Consider the following 25,157-nt stretch of genomic DNA (forward strand, 5'->3'; position numbering starts at 1 on the left):
TAGCATTAAGCTACCAGATTTTCATTCAACGGAATTACATGGTTTGCTTGAACATTTTAGAGTTTAATTATACAATTCTCTTTTGTTTTAAGTGTCAATTGTTCAGTAAACCTTCAGTGACAACTTGAGACGAGCACGCGTTGCCTCTTGTTTGGAGAATTGCCCAAGCAAGTCTTGTTTTCGTTTCAGAGATTATACGACGGGCTTCCATTTCTCCACAGCAAGAGAGTGAGAAAATACGCCAAAGAATACCTTACAGGATGTGTTTTAACCACTTTAAGGGTAATTTAATACGTTTAAAGCATATGGGAAGGGTAAAACTATTTAAAAAAAGGTTTTCAATATATGATATCAATCTAAATTTATTCGCTGATTGCTGGCGGGTGGCTATAAACAGGAGTTCACTTTAATCCCAATTTTGTGTGTTTAAGTGTGTGTCACCATCAGGAATGCTGTGAATCACAGGGTCAGGTCAGTCATGCTATGAAGACTTAAAAAGGTATGCATCATGTAACCATGGTGACGATCGGGGGCGGATGGGGGACAGGAAACGGGGGCGGACCGAGGGGTTAAACGCGGCGACTCATCGCGATCAGCTGTCCACGCGTGGGCGTCCGCCACGGTGACTGTAAACATGAGTCCACATGCGACAGGTGTGCGGCGTGTTTGAGGACACATCCGCCGTATCGCCTTCCGACGGCTTCCTTTTCATCTCAGTGACGGTTTGATTTAAAAACACATTTGTAAATGCTCCCTGGACTTAAAAAAAATTCCGAAACACATTCGCAAGGCATCGGTTGTGCGAAACACCGGAATGTAAGGCCGCTTTAGCCAATCAGCAATCCGAACATTGTCACTTTTAGAAATGGTGCCACAAAAAGGCCTTAAAACAACTTTTCCTGAAAAAAAAAAATGTAAACAATCTCTGATCCTAAAAAAAACATCCGCAGACAGACAGCGAAACCCCGTTTATCGCAGGGATACATTCCAGACCCTAACCTCCGAAAGGTGACATTTTTTTCCTGCCCATTCACAACACTTTAAAGCCATTTAAACTGATTAAAACGCACTTTTTGGTATTATTCCTTTGCGTATTCTTTCAACATCCATTATTTCCTATGGGGGAAGAACTGTTAAAAAAAAAAAAAAAAAAATGACTGTAAAACTTAACAACGAAATGCTGTAAAATCATGACAGTCAAAAGCAGTTAACAGCAGCTCATGCTAAACTTAGCATTTTTATACTGTCAAATATACAAGGTAGGTCCTCACCTCTGTTAAGATGTTTACATTTGTACCATATTTTTTTCTGGGAGAATTCTAGCAACTCAGCTTTTTTACAGTGTGACAGTGAATCCCAACAATAGGAATTTAAGCAGCGTCCTAGAACTAATAGTGTCCACCTTTAGAGGTTCCACTGCCACTCTATTGAGTGTAGCGATGCGATCAACAGTATCCATTTACGCCAAGCTACCTGCGCTATCAATCGTCGCTGTCACGGCCCCGATGTGTCATCGACATCAGCATCCCGCCTCGTCACCGTCGCCCGGGTGTTCATTTCACACACCTCGTAGTCTGATCTCTCGCCCCTGGGCTCCTATGTCACTTCCTGTCGCCAGATTCTGTGACACCGGTTTCCGCGGCAACAGGCCAAACACCTTGATAACTGGGCCGCCACTCGGACAAAAGAGACCACGACACAGGCGGTGGAGGCTCTATTCCTAAAATAATTTCTTTTGCAATTTTTCTTCGGGAGAATCATGTGACTGATCCTGCTAATGAAAGGCTGTAAGCAGGACATCCACCAATGAAAATGCTTTTTATTTGTTTGTTTCTTTTTAAATTGTAGTTTGCTTGTTTCATAAGTCCGAACTACTGTCCCCAGGGGTGCCAATGTTTTTGGCTATGACTGTATAAAAAGACAAACCAGGATTACCAAAATTATTTTTATTTGCTAAATGCCAGAATAATGGGAGAAGGATATCTATATATCCATCCATCCATTTATAAATAGACAAAGTCATGGCAAAAAATATGGGCACCCTTTGACTGTATATACTGCACAGGAGGTGTGAGTTGATTCCAATTCGGATTGTTTGGCCTTGGCGGAGGTTTGAGCTCCAGTGAAGGCCATACAAGTAGAGGCTTTGAATCAGACGTAATGGGAGTGGGAGAGACAATTATGTGGTTACCACGTAAGCGAAGGCGACCACTAATCTTCACCATCTAAGAGTGTGTGTGTGTGTGTGCGTGTGTGTGTGTGTGTGTGTGTGTGTGGGGGGGGGTCGTCACCTCTGCCACTGCGGCCTACGAAGCGCAGGTCGTTGAAGCGCGCCACCTGGTTCTTCATCACGCCCGAAGCGTTTCGCAGCTCGGCCGAGTAGTTTTCGTCGTTGCCCGCCATCACCGTCACCACCGTGCCGTCGGTTATGTCCCCTAGCGCCACCACCTGGCGGCAAAGGCACAAGCTGATTCAAAAATAATGTAAAAAAACTAAAATACCCTGAGCCCCCCACTATAACGCGGTCGAACGTTCGTGCCCATGCCATATTGCAGATTTTTATGCGATTGTTTTTTATGAGTTTATACGGTACAGAGCCAAGTGTGAATTTTGACCTGCGCACCTTTAGTGTAGTAGTACCAGGTTGTGCTGCAACGTCGGGAGCCACTGAGCTCGACAGCAATAGATCCTGCGTAATTAACAGCAAGAAGAAGAGGCAGAAATGGTCCCGAGCCACTTAAAGCTGCAGTAATATTTGTTGTTCCAATAAAGCAGAGACAATATATGCCTGTGAGTATTGTTGTCTGCTCTGTTTGTAGGCCTCGCGGCTTTGTGTGTGTTAAAGCAGCGGTTGTTAAAAGGTTCAACTACCGCAACATCTATGCTAATTACCATCGGCGCATCTTTGGCAATTCACATTATATGTTAGCATGAAGCATTTCGTTAGACGAAATGATACGTTTTTTTGTTGAAGATTTTGGTGTTTAAATACACAATGGTTAATTCTTTAGTTTTATGCAACTGTTTTATAGCTAACTTCAACTGTGAGCAACAACTTAACAGCTTGAAGCAAGCACACTGTGCCTCTTATTTGGAGAACTGTGCAAGTGAGAGGGTGAGAACAGGCGCTGAGGAATACTTTGGGTTTTTATTTTTAAATTAGTATAAGTGTGTTTTAAGTTTATTCGTGTTTAAAGTGTGTGAGAAGGGTCATACTACACGACAAATGTTTTTATTTGGTTTCTTGCAGGGCTAAACGGGGTTCACTATCAAGACAAATAGGTTGGTTCGCCTGAGAATTAGTTGAGAGCAGCCTTCACACAAACGTTTTAAGGCGTACACTACTCGTACCCTGACAGGTGGAGCATCCACCTTGCCCCAAAACAGCCATAAAAGTAAATAATGAAATTTAGGCAAAAAATAATAATTGTATTCTAAAAATTAAAAACAAAGTTCAACAGAAAGATTAAGAATGCAAGCAATTTTAAATACTTTTAAATAATTGTATCCTAAGACAACAAAGCCCCCCCAAAAAAATTTAAAATAATTTACATATTTTATTTTTTTAAATAGCGGCACGGTGGTTGACTGGTTAGAGCGTCTGCCTCACAGTTCTGAGGACCGGGATTCAAATCCCGGCCCCGCCTGTGTGGAGTTTGCATGTTCTCCCTGTGTCTGCGTGGGCTTTCTCCGAGCACTCCTCCCACATCCCAAAAACATGCAAGCTAGGTTAATTGAGGACTCGAAATTGCCCGTAGGTGTGAATGTGAGTGCGAATGGTTGTTTGTTTGTATGTGCCCTGCGATTGGCTGGCGACCAGTTCAGGGTGTACCCCGCCTCCTGCCCGATGACAGCTGGGATAGGCTCCAGCACGCCCGCAACCCTAGTGAGGAGAAGCGGCTCAGAAAATGGATGGATGGATTTGAAAAAATAAAATAGGCAATATTTTGGGGTCCTCTTTTCCCCTACCCTCCTCAGTAATTCTTAAACACCCAACCCCCCCCCCGACACTTGGTACACCCCCTTTAAAAAAACTAAACAAAAAACAGTGATTAACTTTCATTTTGTGCCATTCTCCCCATGCTATTTTAGAAGCAACTAAAACATCAGAGGAACTAGTATACAAGCAAACTCGAGTGCAGACCTCCACCAAGGCCAAACAACACCAATAATGCACCTCCTGTATTATTTGTCAAATGAATTAGAACATTGGAATATTTCTTTTAATCAGATGGAAGTTTATCCATATCCCCACCAAATGTCACATGCTTTAAGGACAACATATGGCAACATGCCAACTCTGTGGCAGAGGTATTTACAAAGAACATCTCATGACGGACATCAAACCATCTTCAAAGTGTGTTTTAATTTCAAAAGACAGCGGCAAAAAGGCCTTAGTGGGACTCTTGTTAAGATTTCTGGAAGGAGATAACAAAAAAAGGCCTCAGCAGCTGCTAAAATTACCCAGACAGCAATAAAAGTGCTCGTTAAAAAAAAGGAAAAAGAATTATGAAAAGCTTTTTTTGTTTGTTTTGTAGCCAAGCAACACATTTCAACAATTTGACAGTGTTTGGTCCATATTTTATATTCTTTTATATCCATGAAAAGATCTTTTCGTATGAAAAGTCACACCAGCATAATTTAAAAAGCATGTATTTTATAACGCACGATGTAAAATAAATGCTTAAGATAAAGAGCATGTTTGGAGTACACCCCCTTTTTTTGAAATTATAGACTAGCTTTGTGCCAAGATGACAACAACAACAAAAAGTTTGATCATTAATACAATCATAAGCAACATTTCACTGAGCCAAAACTAAAAATGGCACAGTTGACTTTTTAAAGCTTAATGGCTTAGCGGATTTGTTCCAATGACAAAATATTAGGATGCATGAAGAGTGGAAGCACGTTTAACAAGACAAAATATTGACCACACGTAAACTTCATGTCCCTTGGGTCCTTTGAAAAGCGCTCCATGAATCTAAACTACTCTTATTATTAGCCACACAAAAAGAGCGTTTTCAATTTAAAATGTCCATCTTGCTCATTTCGACTCACCTTGAAGGCGACCGGCAGAGTCTTGTTACAGCGCCAGTGCGACGGCAGCACGGAGCACAAAAAGTTGGGGCTGTCGGTGCGCACCAGCTCCGCCGGGTGGTCGGCGATGATCTCGGCCATGCTGCGGTTCTCGTGGGCGCGCAGACGGGGAACCGCCGCCGAAGCCGCGTCCGCCTGCCCGCCGGGGCCGCCCCCTCCACCGCCTCCCCCTCCTCCGCCGCCGCCGCCGCCGCCACCCGGGGAGCTCACGTCCGTCATCTTGCCCGCGAGCGGCTGCAGGCTGCTGGACGGCGGGCTGAACCTCCGGCTGGCGCTCGGGTCTACGGGGATGCGCATCACACACAACGGGAGTGGGTCAACACCAAAGGAAAGCGCCCGTGGAAGGGAACAAATCAAGGGGAAAAGAAGGGAAGGTCGGGATCCTTCCTCCGTAGCACCGCGAGTGGGGGGAAAAAGTGCTTTCACGAAGACGGGAGGAGGAAAACCACGCGTGGGGAGTGTGAGAAAAAGGAGGAGGAGGAGGGGGGTCGTGGTGGTGAGGGTGGTGGTCTCTGTGGCTTCTTCAAAAGTCCGCGCGCCACCACGCATGTGCGGCTATAAATAAACATCAAATGGACGTCCACGCGTGGGGGTTTAAAAAAAAAAAACAGTCTAGGCAGCTTCCAGATGCGTCACAGACGAACTTGAAAGACTTGTTGGGTGTGGTTCACACACTCCAAGAAATTTGTTTTATTAATTAAAAACAATTATTCTACAAAAAGTAAAAACTTCCACGAAAAGAATCGAAAAATAGCCTAACAATTTTCCTCCCACGTTTTTTTTTTCTTCTTTTTTCCTCCCAAGTTATTAAATAACGCCTCTCACACACACGCGTGTACGTACCCGCATGATCCACGGCGACGACCGCAGCAAAGTCATAGAGCGTGCAGTGTTGCGTTCACGGAGAGCGTCTCCGGAGCATGTGTGTTGCGTTCACTGAACGACTACACGCTTGCAGAACGCGTGCGTTCTGCTTTTACTCAGCGATTCGACACTGTTGCGTTCACGGAACGTGATGAGTTATTAAGCTTCCTCACTAATTCTGTGCGTTGCGTTCACGGTAACGTCTCGAGTGTGTGTCGCGTTCCCGGAAGAGTTCGAGTATGTGTGTTAACGGAGAAACTGCGTGTTGCGTGTACGCGGAGTGGCTCCCGCGGTTGTGTTGCGTTCAAGGACTGTCAGAACGCGTGGGTTGCGTTCACGGAGCGTAACCGGCCAAGAGGGGAAAGAGCGTGTGAGTCACCCAACAGTGTCCAAGTCAAACTAAATACTTGGACATAATATACATATATTCATAAATATTCATACTGTGTGGAAATTGTACAATTAAAAAAAAAATGCATAAAAAAAAATCACAGTTGAAATATCAGCACTGAGTTTGTCATTTTAACATATATTTATTTACCTGTGACAAAATGAAAACCTTTAGTGAAATATGCAGCAACCAAAAACCAAAACCACCCATTTTCGTGATAATTTACTACACAATTGACCCTGTAATTGTAAAAGGAAACAATACAATTACCACCTGAAATAAAATGTAAACAAGCATCAAAATCACCAAATCATACCTTTACTAATGCTTGTAGCCTTTTTGAAATTTTTTACAACTACTGCTATTTTACACTCAATTATGCACAAATAAAACACATTGGATACATTTAAAAACATAAAAAAAAGATGACATGATGGGTTATGCAAGCTACGTGGGGTGCCCTGTATTCTGGGAAAAAAATGTAACACAAAACAATCACTCTAAACAGTTGCTCTCTATGATAAAATTAACAAAAAATATACTGTAAGCAAAAGCAAGCTCCAAGCACAAATAGGTAATATGGACATAAAAAGTACCAAAATCTGTGAAATACAAAGTTGTGCAAAAATATTTTTAAATGATCAGTTATGATGGGGGGAATAAACTACATAATGCGGCCACGTTATTCCCGAAACACATTTTGCAAATGAAATCCCCAAATAAAGAACTTCTGTGAATGACAAAGTTGTGTCAGTTCAAAAGTCATTTTCATAATGTTTCAAGTAATAACGGGTGGTGTGTATGCGGCCTTGGTGTGTCTACTGTAGAGGGCATCGTTGACCCTCTGTGAGGCTCTCATTCATTCTCACTCCTCATTCGCCCACCCCCTGATTACACATCAGTCTCCAGTCAGTCTCCTGGCTGCCACATCACACACACAAGCGTGTGTGTGTGTGTGTGTGTGTGTGCGTGTGTGTGTGTGTGTGTGTGTGTGTGTGTGCGCGTGCAATGCCACTGCTGCTTTTCCACTGCATTTATTACATCTAAGCACTTTGATTCCCTTCAAAATAAGAGTTGCACATGTCTGGCATCTTTACGGTGTAATAGATTAGAATACATTTTATTGCTTTACTCCACTCCTTATGTAAAACTCATACAGGATAGACTTTGTGTGTGTATGTGGGAGGGTCAACCATGCATACACTATATTTGTTATACAGTGAACTCCCGCTCATCGTGGAGGCCACGTTTCAGACTCACTCGCAATAGTTGAAAATTCCATATTAAAATAAGTACCAAAAAAATAAATACATAAAAAATTGTTCCACTCCTCCCACACTTTAAACATAAAATTTCATTAAAACACTTGTTAAGTTAGCACCTGTTCTCCCTCTCTTAAGGTAAAGAAATGGGAGACTATCATACAACATCGCTTTGAGGAAACGAAAAGACCCTTGCTGGTGCAGTTCTCCAAATAAGAGGCCGAGCGTGTTTGCTTCAAGCTGTTTAATTGTCACTCCCAGTTGAAATTTACTGTAAAAATTGACATACAAAACAAAAGTGAATTAAACATGGTATATTCAAACATTCAACCAAACCATATCGTTTTGTCAAATGAGTGTCTGCTGGCTTAATGCAAACATATAATGGGAAATGCCATAAATGGGCTAACGGAAATAATCATAGATGTTACAGTGATTATAAACCATCAGACAACTGCTACTTTAACACACACGGAGCAGCAACACATACAAATGAAGTATACAACAATGACAACAATCTGTGGGGACAGGAAGTATTACTGGAGCTTAATGTAGTTGGGGACCTTCTCTGTCTCTTCTTCTGTTACGTTGCATGTCATCCAGTTGACCTCATTGCTGCCCAGCATGTTGAGGCATAACGTGGCACTACACCGAGGGCGTGCTACTCTAAATTGGGACTTGCCTGAACACCGCAAAAACCCCTAAAAACCTTTTGTTTCAAAATCGATAAACGGCGATAAAGCAGGGCGGGGGGGTACACACTGTACAAAGTCTAAAAGCACTGACACGCATTTGGCACCTCGTCTAACGGCCGATCGGGTTACAATTTCCCCCTCCACGTGCCCAGCGTGGCGGGATTACGCTTCACTTTGTCCCCACATTCCCCAAACATCAGCTCACGCTCGGCAGACGGGATGCACGCGAGTCGTCGGAATTATATCTGGAATAGAGATAAACTGAAGGCCTTAAGTGAGAGGCGTGCGCATTCAGCTGATACCAGTGTCAAAAGTAGTCCAATTTAAAGGGAAATTGAACAAACAAACAAAAAAACTGCAAAATAGTTTACAACCCCCCCATCCAAATCACAAAACAACAAGCATGCAATTGAAGTATTACCTGAAAAAAATTATGCTTTTAATGTGCTATTTTTCACGTCATGAGAGTGTAAATGTGAGAAAATAGCACGCTCACCACCTTCACTAAAATATGCAAGAACAAAAAAAAAATCTCATCTCACCATCAGAATTCAAGCCAGTAAACCCTTAAGCAAGTACAAGCAACATTTCAAAATTAAATTAAAAAATTTAAAAAATATATTGTGTAATACCAAATGTAAACAATGCCATTACTACATGTCTAAACTAAGATGTGTGTGGTATCTGGGGATTTCTTTCGACTACCATTAAACTGCTAATAAAAAAATAAAAAATACATAAAAAAAAAACTGCAATTCTTCCACTGCGTTCCGAGTGCTTGCCTTTCCCATCTCGGCAGTTGTTCGGTAGCAGCGAAGAAGCGCGCCGGTCCGCAACGTTTTATGATCTATGGGAATATTGTAATTCCGCCACCTGGCTCTCTGTGATGTCGACGCGCTGTTGAGGTATCACTCATAGCCATAAACGTTTCTCTCCCGATTCCAACTTGGAGTTGCTTCAAACCACAAATTATGTCCATACGCTTATGTCTATAGCGTCGTTCGCTAAGTAGCATTTAGAGACAGCGTTTTTTCCTTATAATATAGAGACACAAGCATGATCGCAAACAGACTGTTATTAATATATTAAGTAGTAACTTTAATAACTAGTGTGAATGGGGTTAGTAAAACTGAATATTTAGAATCAAAGAGACAGACGTTTAGGAGGCGAACGGCCCCCCACCCAAAAACTGCAAATAACCAAAACAAAACAAGGAAGGTGTGTCTCAACTATATTCCATCACAATGCATCACAAGAAAATGAGCAAAATTGCAACTCACACTTCTTATCCCGACAACAAATACAGATTTTCCCGATTTTTGAGGCTCCCGAGTTCCCCGATTTTTGCTACAGCGGTCACCATTTTGTGTTCAGCTTTTAATCAATAAAAACAGCACTGTATTGTAAAATGTAAATATCAAACATGGGAGAATGTGAAGGAAAAAAAAAACATTTTAAAAAGTGAATGAAATGAAAACACACAGGAGTATTCGTGTGTTGATGTGTGCCTTTAGGGGGCGTGGCCTAGTGAATGCCATCAGCACCTGGAGTTACTTGGGTTGGCCGCTGGTCGGTTTGCTCCTTGTGAGTGTTTTCATTTTGCATGTGTTTTAACCGTTCGATAACCGGCTGAAAGTGCATCGGTGACCGCTTTTTTTTTGTTTTGTTTTTCCACTTCACTCGGGCGGCATCAAATTCTGGCTCGCAACACAAAGAAAACAATTCAACCAATCAGTGGGGCGTAACTGGAAAAACTCGTAAATTGGAGCGCTCCTAAGTCAAGGCTCTGCTGTATTATGGTACAAATGCTCCAAACATGAATGAGCCGTAGAGGCCTGGCCTGTTTTTTTTTTTTTTTTTATACCAGCGGCATCAGCGAGGAGGGCAAAAGACGGGAGGATTAAGGCTCCATTTCACAGCGGTGCGTTTTTCAAGACCCTTAATTACAGCTTGTTGGAGAAGGCCGCCGGCGAGAGAGATGTTTCCACGTTGCAGAAGACGCCCGCCAGGTCCGGGATCCAGCCAAAGGAGCCAATCAGCGGGATAAAAGCGGGACGGGAGGGGCCGCCCGGGAGCCAGGCTGGCACCGGAGATGGCTGACCTCCTTGAGGACAACAAATGACGAGGGCCGGTAATCTTACTCTGGGTGACCTCATGGCGGTCCGGATCAGCGTTAACCCTGTAATTAATGTTTGTCACTCTGCCCGTGACATCAGCAATAGAGTCTCTAATACCCCACTCAACCTCTTCAGAGACTACAGTGCAACCCCCGTTTAGAGGTGAAAATCTAATATACAGAGACCATGACGATTTATATAGTTTTACCCCTTTAACACATTAAAACACACTTTTAAAAATACCATTCTTCGCGGTTCGTTATGCTCAAACTGATTCTCCGTTATTTGCAGAGACAATGTTGCTTTGGTGCCATCTTGCGGTATCTTGCTGCCAAGTAACTATGTTGACGTGAGTTTCATGTAGACGTAAGCAGTGATTTGCCACCATCTTGTGGCATCTATAGGCAATTACAACCCTTGGGGATTTTCGCTTTTCAGAGGAGGGCTCGGTCCCTACGCCCATCAAATAGCGAAGGCGCACTGCATTCCTTAGTGCCTGTTCTAACTCTCTCACCTTCAAGAAATGGGAACCGATCGTATAACATTGCTTTGAGGAAACGAAAATAAGACTCTCTCGATCGCACAGTTCCCCTGGCATTGAAGCTGGTGAACAAAAGAGCATTAAACATGATCTATTTGAGCACCAAAATGTTGGACCAAACCATATAATTTTGTCTAATGAAAGTCAGCTAGCTTAACGCTACCCTATAATGCGAAACACCATAGACATGCTTCTCCGAATAAGAGGCAAAGGATGCTAGATTCAACCTGTCTCCCAGTTGAAGTTTACTGTAAAACAGACACAAAACAAAGGAGAATTAAATACGGAAAAGTTCTTATTTCCACGGGAGAGGGACAGAGGCCCGCTGCGAACAGGTTTATAATTATAGATGACACAAGATGGCTGATGAAGTTTGACAACTCACTTCAACAGTTTCCTGGCACCAAAATGCCAAAATATGGCACCAAAATAATAGTTTCATTGCATTGGCCTGAGCACAAAAACGGCAAATGTGGGGATAGGTTCCCCAAAAACTCCAGCAAATAGGTGAATTTGTGAATGCCAAATCGCAAATATACGAGGTTCGCTTATACAGTGGTGCCTGGCGATATGAGATCAATAACTCAAAACACTCGTATTTCAAAACCTCTTTCACCATTCAAATAAATAGAATTGCCATTAATCCGTTCCAGCCTTACCCCCTAAAAACAACAAAAACATTTGAAACGTGTATTTTAGTAAGGAAAAATAGCACTATAAAACACACAGCAATGACGTAATGAAATAGAATGTTAAAAAAAAAAATTAACCATTAACCATAATATAAACCTTCAAGCAAATGATACTTTAACAAACACGGAGCAGCAACACGTACAAACAGAGCATAGGCATCTGTGGGAACAATACTGTTGGGACAGTTCAGTATTTTACAACAATGTAAAAGGAATGAGACGGAGACGCCGAGTGTGCGGCTTCGCGGATTGTAGCGATCAAGCGTAGGCGGCAAAGGCGGTCAGGAAAGGCAGTAAGGTAGTCAAGGAGGCAGTGGGGGTATAAGGGCAATTTCCTCTGGGCTCTTATGACTCTGACTGCCTAGCGCCTTCACGGAGGTCCCTAATTGACATCACTTGAAGGCAAAAAGAGGCAGCAGAGAGGAACGTCTGTGGGGCTGGTAGAGAAAATAAAGCAGCGAGACCTGAGACCGTGAAAAGACCCCCTAGGACACGTGCGAGGGGGCGACATGTTTCCGCCGAGAGAGACAGTACGGTTCAGTTCAGCTCACAATAGTACAGTTTGGATGGGTAAACCCTGGTCAGGCTCGGGTTTTGAAATCGGGATGGTGATTGACAATACTTTCTCACGGAATTTGAGCAAAATTGGACAAGTGAACCGTGACATGGCGAGGGGTGATTATAAATCAAATCATTTTTTAAAACAAAATATGCATTAAAATAGTTTACATTCAAATGGGTTTATTTTGAACATCGTCTACCTACGACTTGACGCATGTGTTCATTTTAAAAATCAAATGTGGCCCTTATGTTTGTCCACTGCTGGGGGGGATGCATGGGACAGGAAAGTGTAGATCTTTGGGCCGCTTCACAAAGGAAACAGCCGCTAATGTGTTCTGAGTGTTTCTGCGCGGGTATGGTTTGTTGATGGGGTGACAGTGCCTAGGTTGGCGGCCAAAAACATGCCAAAGAAAAAAAAGACGGGACTTCAACTTTTCCGCTTTTGCATGCAACCAAATATCTTTACAGGCCTGAGGCGTTTTGGCCCGTGCTGCTCTCTATGCATCACTCGCGATACTATTATTAGCCTTTCACTTCAGTTCAGCCACGCCAGCCATCAAACTCTGCCCGGAGCCGCCACACTGTTGGCCGGGAGTGTCTCCAAGGCTGTCTGCTTTTCGCTTCCATCACTAAATGAGACTCGATCGCGCTACCACACCCACCCGTGACAGGTGAAAATCTGCGATGTAGAGAGACCACATAAACAAAAAAAATTAACTCAACTGTACTCAAACAGTTTTATATTTAATAAAACACACATTTTAAAGCTGTCAAGAAATGGGGGACTATCACATAACATTACTTTGAGGAAATGAATAGAAGACTCTCTCGCTCGCAGCAGTTCTTTCCAAGTTGAAGTTGACTTAAAAACTGACAAAACAAAAGAGAATTAAACTATAGTTTTGAAATTATAGTAGGAGTTCATTGTATTAATCAAACGACAAGCCCGCCCTCCTCCTCCTCCTCCTCCTCCAGGATTAGCTTGAGAGGAAATGCAGCATATCGAGCGACGGGAAGGAGTGTTGTTCTTGGACAGCGAGCCTCGGAAGGTGCTAAAGACAATACAGACGCTCGTTCTGGGCCAACATTCCGCTCGACGCTCCCCCACTTTCCTCTCCTCGGTGCGTTTCGAGCGGCCCTGCTTCCTCTCCACGCACGTGTATCAAAATATTATGAGGACATCAGCAAAGACACGCTGTTCTCCTGTTCTCCGGATTGGTGTTTCATTGGGCAAGGTAAAACTAACATTGGATTTATCGGCCGCCGTTTCTCCTCTGTCACGAGCGGGCATGATTGATGCGACGGCGAGTGATTAACGAGGCCCGGGCGAAGGGGGATACGGCGACCGTGGGGACGCCGAACGGCACTCGCCGGGGAGCTATCGGTTATCACGTCCGCTTCCAGGTTGAGGGAACGAAGCGAGGGCCAGAAAAGACAGAAAGAATGATGAGCTACTATTTTTTAAAATTATTAATAGTGGTAAAATATTAGCTGTAGAGGTGTTGATACGGGGGTTCTCACGTTGACTTTGAGAAGCAGTCAGTAGAAGTCGAGACGAGAACTCTGCATGCAACAGACCAGTTGGTTTCAAGTCAGGCAAGACCAAGACTGTGATGTGCTACTACAGTATATAAGAGCGTTCCTGCATTGAAATTAATTACCTTAGAGAACAGCGGCTCCTCAATAGCCAATGAGAACTCTCTACGCAACAGCCCTGTTTGTTTCAAGTCGGAAAAACGGACGTGCTGACGAGAATCTCTATACAACAGTCCACAAAAGACAGACTGTGATGCACTGTCATTATTAGCGCTGTTCTCGTACTGACATTAACTCCCCAAGATAACGGCGGGTGCTCCAGTGCCGACAAGAACTCTGTGCATGCAAATATCCTGTTCTTTCAATCCAGAAAAGAGTCTGTGCTGTGCTCCTACAAATATCTTCATTATTAGTCCTGTTGATAAGAGGATTCGCCGCGGCTGCTGCCCGAGCGCTGTCGAGAACTCTCTGTGGACGCAACAGTCCTTTTGTTTCACGGGCAGATTTAAGATGTTCCCGTGATGGAAATTTCAATGTCACCGTTGAGTGACCATTCCGCGACATGAGCTCAATATTACATGACCACATGTTAAGAAACTTTTTTGATATACCACCCACAGAGTTCTGATAAATTGGTTATTAAAGTTTTTCCTCTTACCACTGGAGCCTCTACAGTAGAACGTATTAGAAACGGGAGCCTTGGGATAACTTGGGATAAAAGTGCCTTGGGATAACTTAGAAAAAATATGAAAGATTGTTTTAGCCATTGCATGCAGACTAAACTGAATGTTTTAATGGCAATCACTCATTCATTTCGCTGGCAGAGAGAGAAAGCCTGTCAAAAAGCATCACAATCAAAATCAGATAAACAGGAAATAATAATAATAATAGATTTGGCTGACGATTTTTGAGGGTTTGGCTCTCCCGATGACATTCCGGCCGGGAGCCACGCCGCAACGCTGAACTCCGCAACCTGGACCGGCAGACCCCAACAGTTTTCACGCTATCGCTCGAATACATGAGGAATTTCAGTCTGGACCGAGTGTGACAACGGCCCAAAGCCACAGTTTCCACCGAGCGGTCCAGTTCAGTTTGCCAGGGTTCGCATGGGTAAATCCTGACCTGATCCTGGCTTGCATTTGCACTGCGGGATGGTGAATAGCAGCATTAGCATTAGCTTCTTACACAGCACGACAAGAGTGCAGCAAGACGGGAAAATACTGTACATTTGAGCATAATCCTGACTAAAATCACCAGATTCCATGCAATTACAGTGGTAATTTACAAGGCGCCCAATTTAAGAGTTTTTTTTTTTTTTTTTTTTTAAAGAGCTGCTGTTCGGTTGATTTTTTTGCTTTGTGTTGCAAACCAAAATTTGACTCAAGCTTCGGATATGCCACGGCTAGAGTGAAGTGGAAAAAAAAAATTAATGAAGGTGCTGTAATGGAGAGCCACAGTAACCGATTTCAGTTCACTGATCGGGAAAAACAGTCAAACACACAATTACACACGGATACTACAGTGAGTGGTGTTCCGGCTGGAACAGTACGCTCTGCACAGTACAATACGTCTTAATGGAACACGGTATTTCGGTTTTTCACTTGGGCTAAGCACTTGGGGCAAGTTACATAAAAAAATTCACGGTCTTTATGCGGTTGCGGATTTTGTGAACCGTTCCACCTCGAGTGTTTGTGTGTGTGTGAGTGAGAAACCTGCACTTTAACTCGTTCACTCCGGTGGACGTCATTTGTCAACTGGAATCCAAAAGTTTACTGCCACCGCCGCATATACCGATTTGTCAAGTGCGTTTTTCAGGGAGTAGGTTTGAAAGAGGGTCTCGCCCAGCTGGTCTGTGAAATTCCGGTTTGAAAAACACTGTAATGACGAAGAGATCCCTGTAGATGGCAGAGTTGCCTCACTTTGGATTTGAGATGAGCACAACATTTGAGTAGATGAAGCTTAGCCGGTGAATCTTGGCTTGTCACGTCGATTATGAGGGACTGAAATCCCATCACGGTAGAAGTTGGACAAGACAAGACAACTCTACTTTGAAAACAGCGACCAGTGAATGAGTGCATTACACTTAATGAAACCAGTTGTTTTTTTCTTTACATTCTCTTATCCATCCATCCATTGTCTGTATGGGCGTGCTGGAGCCTATCCCGGCTATCTTCGGGCGAGAGGCAGGATACACCCTGAACTGGTCAATTGCAGGGCACATATAAACAAACAACCATTCGCGCACACATTCAGACCTATGGGCCATTTAGAGTCTTCCATCAACCTACCGTGCACGTTTTTGGGATGTGGAAGGAAACCGGAGTGCCCGGAGAAAACCCACGTAGGTACGGGGAGAACATGCAAACTCCACACAGGCGGGGCCGGGATTTGAATCCCGGTCCTCAGAACTGTGAGGCAGATGTGCTCACCAGTCATTCACTGTGCCGCCACATTCTCTTATGTTTTTATATTTTACAATAAAGTCAGATTAACAAAAAAGGGTGGTGCTTTTCAGGGGGCTGGAATTGATTTATTGATTTCAATGGGAAAAATTGATATGCCATACTCGAAAATTGAGGTTAGTCATTGAACAGAAAACACATAAGTAAAGCTTTAAGGAAGCACGCTTCGCCTCTTACTTAGAGAATCGCATGAGAGGGACAATTTTCTTTTCGTATTCTTATGTAGAGTGATGTTATACAATAGTCCTTCATTTCTTGACAGCGAGAGCGTGAGAACAATTAATCCCCCACCCCAGTTACCATTCACACAGGCTGCGAAAAAGTAGCGCTACTGCTTTGGTGTCTTTTCTCATAACATTCCCGTCCGCTGAGCTTCGACGCCAGCGAGTCCCAGCGGGAACATCACTGTCCAACTTTGCGCCTCTCAAACATTTCACACTGTTGTATGATGGCAACGGCTTTGGCGGGATGCGGTCGCGAGCTGACACTAAAATTGCGCGCGTGAAATACGACCGGCCTTAAATCTCCCGGAGCTGGATTTCTTTATGGCCTCATAGATCACGCGTAAAATCTCAGGAGAACGGGTGAAAAAAATGGTTCCCGTGTTTGGTCGTCGCTCACCGACAGACAATTAAAGCATCGATCTTGTCTTTTAAACAATGCCAGTCAAATGCTGGACTTCCTGCCAAACAGACTTTCTAAACAGACTTTCAGGCGACAAGCGGAGGAAAGAAAATGATCAGTCATCACTGAAGTTTTACAATTTTGACACATAATTCAAGGTTTGTAATTGTTTTACTTGACATTTCTTATTTTAAAAAAAATTATGCAAATGTGTCAGACATTTTTTTTTAAATGTACTTATAATTTTATAATTCTTTTAGACCTTTTTGTACTTTGTACATTATTTTGAGCATTTCGGAGAAATTTAATTTGAAGATGTTAAATGTTTAAAAAAAATTACATTTTGTAATGCTTGTGACTTTTCGAAATTTGATTTTATTTCTTTATTTTTAAAATTTATTTTGATTTAAAATGTAATCTACATTTTCAAATTTTTGATTTGTATTTGCTGTGTTTGACATTTCTTTATTATATATTTTTAAATGTAGGTTAAGGTTTATTTTAATTTTGAATTTTTTTTATTTTACATTTTTCAGTGTATTGTATTTTTTTTAAGTAGATTAAAAATTCCCTTTAAACTTATGTATTTTGAATTTTGAAATTGTATTTCCCACCAATTTTAATGTATTAATTATTTATTAGTTATCCCTTTTTCAAGTGATGCATTTTGTTTGTTTGGCATTGCATGCGAATGTAATTACGCAAATGATGGAATGCAAATACGCAAGGGTCCATTGTACTTAACATTCAATCATATTACTATTTCAGTATTATTATTTTATTATTGTTATTATAACCTGAGCGTCCTTTTACGTTGTGCTCTAATGCATACATTTTTTATTATCCCGAACCACAGATGAGTGTATATTTGTCTATTTGACGTGGATATTTTGACGGCCATTTAGTAGTGGAAACGCGGTCAGAAGGAAGAAGGTATCCATCATTCTACGCGCCAGAGGATGTTCTTTTCTCCCCCAAAATAATCACACAAAATTACAGTTTATCACTGCCAGAAGCTGTAAAAAAAAAAAAAAAAAAATTTTTTTAAAAACCACAGTCAGCCCTATCCTCACGCTACGCACTCACTGAACACAATTAGTATATACATTTTTGTTATTTTTATTTGTATGCATTTCCAAAAACAATTCTCAATTTTGAGTGTTAGACATTAATTTCGCTGACAATATGTTGCTATAATAGTAGTAATAATAGTTAAATAGATATAATTGCTGTCAATACTTAATTTATAAAGGCAATTTTATACTATTTAATGGGGGGAAGACTTAAGGAAACTATTCGTTATGTAGTGGTCTCATTTTTAAAATACTATAACAGGATATTTGCAGAGTTAAGTCAAATGTAAGCCTTTTAATGACTTTTCTCAGGCCACTTAGATTGAATTCAAGACCTCTCCCTCAGGAAACGAGCACTACAAGTGGGCAATATGGGGTCAATATATCACACTACCCAAGGACATTTTACAATAATATTTTTGATATACAGGAGAACGCCAAATTTAGGAGCTTTTAAAGGCCACTTCTTTCAAATTAAAGACCTCTCCTTCAGTTAATCAACATGGGCGTTGGCTGATGTGGGGGGTCAGAATATTTTTTAGATTTGTTTTTGAGACAGCAGGTTTAAGGAAGCCAAATTTGAGACCTTTTAAAGGTTCCTTTCATGAAATTTAACACTTCTCATTCAGAAAACAAGACCAATGAGAGGGGGACACCTTGGAAGATTTCAAAAGAAAATTAATTTAGGAAATGAGGGAAATTCCTTATTCCTGTTCAAAATGGTGAAGCGGCAAAATCGAAAGAGTCCGCATTAAAGCACTTCATGTTGCTGGATGCTCTCTTTACAGCAGGAGGCGTTAAGCACAGTGCGAAAAATGTGAAAGTCTTTACATTAGCAGTGTTTCTGATGAAAAAGGTCATAAATAAGCAAAAAGCTCCATTTGCTGTCAGCAATAATAATAATAAAAAAAAAAGATGACTTTTGTTTGTGCTGAGATGGAAGCACTCCAGACAACAAATGTGACGGAAAAGCGGGATGGGGGCGGGGGCGGAAGAGGAAGGTCGTTTAACTTTGTATCGGCGGAGTCGCTCGACGCAGCGTCTTCAAATTCTATCAAAAGCGTCTGATCAAATATTCCCCCCCCTCCCCCACCTTTTTGCTCATTCAGCATCAGGAGAAGGAAAAAAGGGAGACAGACCTACTTCCTGTCGGGAGCGGCGCAACAGTTGAGAGAGAGACGAAAAAGAGCAGACAAACAACGCCGACTTCAGACGACTGTAGTGACGGCGAACAGCAACGGTGACGGAAAAGCGCAAGATAAGATGGAAATTTGACAAAGGCGGAAGAAAGTGTGTCTGACGTTTGGAAAGTTGCCCGGCGAGCAGAAAACGTACAAAACTTCAACACTTTATTGACGCAAACTTTGACAACATTTAAGAGCCTTTAATGCCAGATTTTTAAAACATCTTTTTTTAAGCCTTATAATTTCAGACGTTTTCTTGACTTTTTCCTCTTTTTTAGTTTTGCAATAATTTTTAAATAAGCAAGCTAAAATTAAGACTTAAACACTATCTTCAAGGCCACTCATCAAATTTAACACCTCGCCGTCATTAAATGAATACTAGGAATGGCCAATGGAAGGTCAATCATGATTTTAAGAAATCTACTGTAATATATTGGATATATTAAGTATGAAAACATTTTCAAGTGGATGCTGAAGATTAAGTTTTCACAAATAATGCTGAATTTCTTCATTAGGTCAATTAAATTCCTACAACTATCCGCTCGGGAACGAGAATGCTTCCTACGAGTGCGACATGTTGTCAACTGTTAGTGATGGTTATAATTACAGTTGTGTAAAATAATGAGTGATAAAACATGATGAAGCAATGGCAGAGAAGTTTATGAGGGGTAATTTAAAAAAGTTGAACTCGTAAATGCCAAACGCTGTTATGATTATTTTTGTTCATGATCTGAGGTTGATGAAATATTTGGAACGCTTCACATTGAGACTGCAGGACAAAATGCAAGAATCACCAAACTGATTAGTTTGGCTTCTATTGCTCATTTCTACGTGAACATATAATACCATCTTCGTCTTCTTTCAAGAATTTGAAACTATCAAAATAATGCAAAAGTCAAACTTTCTGTAGGTGTGAAGATATAGAAATTGTTTCATTGCCAGGGCTTGGTCCAAATGCTTCTCTACGTGACATGCGTGTACTCAATGCCGACAACGAGGCGTTCTAAAGGAGCCTAGCCAGCGGACAATCCAAAGGGAAGATGCATTTTTAGGGATGGAGGCATAGCTAGCTAACTGTACGTTGAACTGTGCTGCATAACGGCTGATGTGAAAGAGGGCGCTGCAATTCTTATATCGTGGGGGAGGGGCGACTCACCCGGGGGCTCAAGCACATCACTAGGCACCATTTTGGCCATGCCCCCCAAAAAACAACTCCACAATTAAGTAAAACATATTTGCACATCTTTTCGGCAATTATCTTCAAACATGTATAATGTATTTAGAAACAAATCTCTGAGTTCACTTTACAGGGTATTTAAGTACTTTTCTCGTGAAAGCACTACTTTTTGTAACTTTACAACTATTCTCACAACAGGGTGGCCTTATCCTATCCTTTTTTTCTTAAATTAGTTAGCGCTTAAGCAAATTATTCTTGGAATAGTTGGACTTAATTTCATTGAGTTGATCCTAAAAATTCAATCACGCTGATGACGTAGTGTCATCAGCAGGAAGAGACTGGAAGAATCACAGAAAGGCATACAATTGGAGTTGTTAGGAAATTGTCATGGCTCATGGGTAAAGGTTTTTTTCACCTGAAACCCCAGTATCCCTAACTTTTTGTGGGTGGTGTATTTTATTTGTCTACCAGAAGGGAAGTAGATTACAATATGAGGGCATCTGTAAACTCGCCCCCCCCCCCCAACCACCCCACCACCCCACCACCCACCAGTCAACATGAGCCGCACGTTTTGTTTTCACTTCAAAGACTTAACATCCACCTGCGCGCTCACACACGTGCTCCTTTTGGGTCTCTGGGCCAAGTTCAAGTTAATTATGTGAGCGAGCGTGTGCCACAGGTGGTGCGCCGCCCAGTTACGTTTGTCATCATCCTTTTTCCTGACAGCGTGGGTGAGGACGAGGTGGAGGGCAGTGGGAGGAAAGGGGAAGAGGGGCTAAATGGTCGCCCCACGTTGCCAGATGGGAGTTGCTTTTGATAAAGAAGAAAGAAAAAAAAAGAAAAAAAAAAGTCCGCCTGCGGTTGTTCTCGCTCGCCAAAGCAAAACTCCCTCTGTTGCGCGGAAATTGGCAATAATCCATGGGCCAACCGTCCCGGTCGTAAACGGTTTATGAACCGCATAGGCCACATTTTAAGTGTAAAAATAAGTTAACTAGTATTCAGATGGAAAAAGGTTTTATGGCAAATGCTTACACATAGTCTTGCCTCGCACATTTTCAAAGAGTCATTCAAGGTATGACGAAAAAACAGTGAAGCAATTTTAAAAGTAAAAACAACTACAGCCTATCTTCACTTTGTAACAAGTGACAATACGTTTGGCTATACTTATTGCTTTAAATGTGGAAAAAAAGAAGTGAACTATTGTTGAAGGCCTTAAAAAAATAAAACAATTAGTCTAGTATTAAATTTGTAATACGAAGTTGAGTTGTGTCACAGGTTAGCCTCAAGCACGATAAACCCTTGCGCATGGTAACTGTGCAGTTTTACTGCTTTAGGTCAGAGTCTGCTTACCAAACTTATTGACATTCTTAACTGTCGAACAAGTAAAAAGTTAACTGCTGATAATCTATTACAATAAAAACAATGGGGGGAAAAAAAACTCAGTTGTGAAACAGCAAACACGATAAAAGCGTGACTTGGCCAACAAGTGGGGGAAAAAAGTCATCACAGTGAATGTAAGACGTTAAAAAAGAATTAAACAAAAACTGTCGAAACACAGTAAAAACGATAACCCTTTAATTAATCATGTCAACAATGTGTTTGAGTCCACTAACTAAGCTTTTTGACATTCTTAACATCACACAAGTGTAAAACGTTGTGAAAAGCAGTTACTTTTTGTAACAGGAAACATGTTAAAACAACAACTTTGACAATAAGTTTCAATGCACTCAGAAAATGGATGGAGGGATGGATGGTTGACTCTGGAGGGTCTGACTGCCAGCGGAAGGGCATGGTGGCCTCAACGCCTTAAAAGGAAAAGGAGTGGGCGTCGCCGAGAGGGATGCGTTTGATCCGTTAGCGTGCTTCGCGGAGCGAGTGGGTAATTTGAGCAAAATGTGTTATTAAAGACACCCAACACCCCCGGCTGCACGTCTGCTATTGTTCACAAGCACCTTTCTTTTCTTTTCCTTCTGAGTTACCCCCCCCCCAAAAAAAAAAACCCTCCTCGTCCCACCCGGTAGCATCTGCTCAACACTAGTCAACCCTCATGGTATGCACATGTGAAGGCACAGGGGCGGTTAAAAAAAAAAAGAAAAAAAGAAAAGAGGAGCGTAAGGGGGTGGGTGGGTGTGCAGGGGGTGGATTGTTTCCAGGTGGTAGTTTGAGTGAGAGCATTAATCAAGCCAACAGATCTTCCTGTCATAGAACCCTTAAGTGCACATGCGCATTTAGTACTACGACTACTACACCTGCACACCGACTGCCGGCCTTACAAGCATGCGTTTTACTACAGTGAACCCCCGCTATATCGCGATTAACAGTTTAAGCGACTATTTTTCATGAGGTTTTAGACTATAAAGGTGAGTCTGAATTTAAAGTTGAGCGCTTTCGGTGTGGTACCATATTGTGCTGCGGCACGCCGGCCAGAACTGAGGTCAACGGCAAGAGGCAGAGAACGTCCTTATCTCCAGTAATAGTCGTCATACCCACAGACTAGAGCGAATGTATGCCTGTGAGTATTGTTGTATACCCTGTTTGTATGGGTTACTGCTCCGTGTAGTGGTTATTTTAATGGGGTCTCTCTATAGCGCAGATTTTCACCTATTACAAGTGGGTGTGGAAAAATCTCCCCCGTAATAAACAGTGGTCCACTTTATAGTAAACAATGTATGTTACAATACATTTGACAATATATTGAACAAAGCGTGTAGAGACGAGGCGATAAACGGTCATTTCATTCAAAATCTGGGTCTTAAGCCAACCTATGTGGTTTATTTTTTATTTTTTAAATGAAGCAAACGACAACCTTAGATTACGAACGTAATGCTTAAAAAACGGGTTTCACAACATTGTGTTTTTATACCTCCACTGGTCATGCTCATCAACCTTCACGTTGAACTGAAGACAAAATGCTGAAGACAAAAGAAAACAGAAGTAACTACTTTGTTTCAACAAACAAAGTGTCGACAATAATGAATTCTGAACATAATGATTTGAAATTGTGTTTCGGCTGCTTGCCAGAACTGCAAGTTCACTTTGTATTTAAGACAAGCGAACCTCTGGAGACAAAAGCCAACCAAAGTCTTTCATTTGTTTTAATCAACCAATGTTGACAACCTGGATGATGAACGTAGTGTTTTGAAAACTTTACGATATCTCGTTTAACAAGGACGACAGAACTGACTTCAAAAATGGTCACTTAGTATTGGAAACAAAGCCGTCCACAAACACTGAAGTCAACCAAAGTTGGTACCTATTTTACGACTTCATGTTTTAAAAACTGTAAGTATCTGAGCTGGTCATCAGAGCCCCAAGCCATCTGAAGTCATCACTTTTTTTTTTTTTTTTTTTTTTTTTAACGAACCAAGGAACACCCCTGTGTTAGTGACTACAAGGCGTATGTGAGTGGATTTCAAAGGTTTAAGTCCACGTTACGGCTCCAACACCTCCTGTGTTTCCTCGGCTAAAGAGTGGAAATTACCTCCAAACACGGTTAACATCCCACCTATGTCGCTCCTTTCATGACTCGCCGCTAAGTAAGTTTACATCGGAGGGGATGCCGCATTCCTGCCAGACTAAACCAACACGGTGGAGGGCTGACCTCTTCCCTCCCTCGCGGGGTGGAACAGGTAAGGCCTTGTGCGTCACCGCTCTCGCTCACATCATTACGGAATGAAAACAAACATCCACGAGGCTGCTCACTCTTTTATACGCCCTCATTGGGGGGGGAGAGAGTTTTGCAACGTGCAAAAGTTTAAGGGGTTTTTCAAATAATTCGTTGTCCCGACGCGTTAATCTTGGGTTAAAATTATTATATTTTTGACCAGTTATGTCTTCATTGCATGCATTTCCACATATCCAGTGTAACTGTTTCCTGTGAACCCTCATAATCTAAACCACAGCAGAAGCATAGACAAATATCTTCTAAATATGCTTCAGAGTTGTGTCGACGATTGAATAAGTCAATCAAAGAAATTAGATATAAACGACTATAATTCACAACACGTGTTTCCCCTTTAGACTAAAAGGTCCCCCGTTCGCGTTGTAGGCTACCGGAGAGGATGCCAGAGACGAATGTCAACAAAAGCTATGACTTTGTTTTAACGAACCAAATGTCGACAAGCTTGCATAGGTTCTTCGGCGTATCTCCACTAGTCAGCAGCATATCCTTGCTCGAATGAAGTCGGGGAGACGGGACTCATACCCGAGTCGAAGTGCGTCACGCCCGGCACTGTTTTAGCCATGACCCCCCCCCCCACACACACATTTTCAGCAATCATCATTGCAGGACCACAGAGCTGGAGTTTGTTTGGTTTACTAAGGAGATTCTTTTAAATACTTTGTGTTGCTTGTTTGACACAGAATCATCTAAGCCCTAAACTGTTTTCCCTGTCTTACTGGAATCACTTGTCTATCTTCAAGCATGAGAACGACGCCATGCCACTCATTACCACACCTTGTTACTCTGCTAGACACCACAACACACAAAGCCGCTAATTGTCCGCACAGGCAAAACAGTATCACGCTGATACGCCCTGATTGGCCTGCGGGAATTACACGGGGGATTATAATACGTGTGGCTAACAGGCGCTAATAGCTCGTGCAGCTCACGAAAACACACCAGCACTATTTTGTGGGGCCAAAGAGGGCCTCCATTGAGGACGAGTCAGAGCACACTGAAGCCATGCTTTTTTCCAAATTACCTATTAATGAATGCGCCTCTGCTGGACTTTAAAGATGTCTCAGGCCCGTGGTTAGCAAGAGAAGCCGTTAGCACATTTATTCAATGTCCTTGATATCCAGCTAAATGTCCATGTACTATTATGCGCTTTAAACTCACTTATTTGACTGTTTGACGCACTAGTAGAAAAAAAAAAAATT

General features: G+C 42.2%; 1 protein-coding gene across 3 annotated transcripts in view; it reads right to left on the bottom strand.

The window, feature by feature from the left end:
* runx2b (RUNX family transcription factor 2b) overlaps nt 1-25,157 on the bottom strand; it is a 50,408-nt gene that overhangs the window by 17,609 nt on the left and 7,642 nt on the right. For 2 of the 3 annotated variants that reach the window (XM_061704706.1, XM_061704705.1), the window contains exons 3-4: nt 5,059-5,378; nt 2,292-2,448 (exon numbers count right to left, since the gene is read on the bottom strand). In XM_061704706.1, coding sequence (XP_061560690.1) covers nt 2,292-2,448; nt 5,059-5,378 — 477 coding nt within the window. Of the gene's footprint in view, nt 1-2,291; nt 2,449-5,058; nt 5,379-5,940; nt 5,988-25,157 lie in introns of those variants that run through there. The other variant, XM_061704707.1, reaches the window with a different exon arrangement.

Source organism: Phycodurus eques, chromosome 18, assembly GCF_024500275.1.
Source record: "Phycodurus eques isolate BA_2022a chromosome 18, UOR_Pequ_1.1, whole genome shotgun sequence".
Classification (NCBI taxonomy): Eukaryota; Metazoa; Chordata; class Actinopteri; order Syngnathiformes; family Syngnathidae; genus Phycodurus; species Phycodurus eques.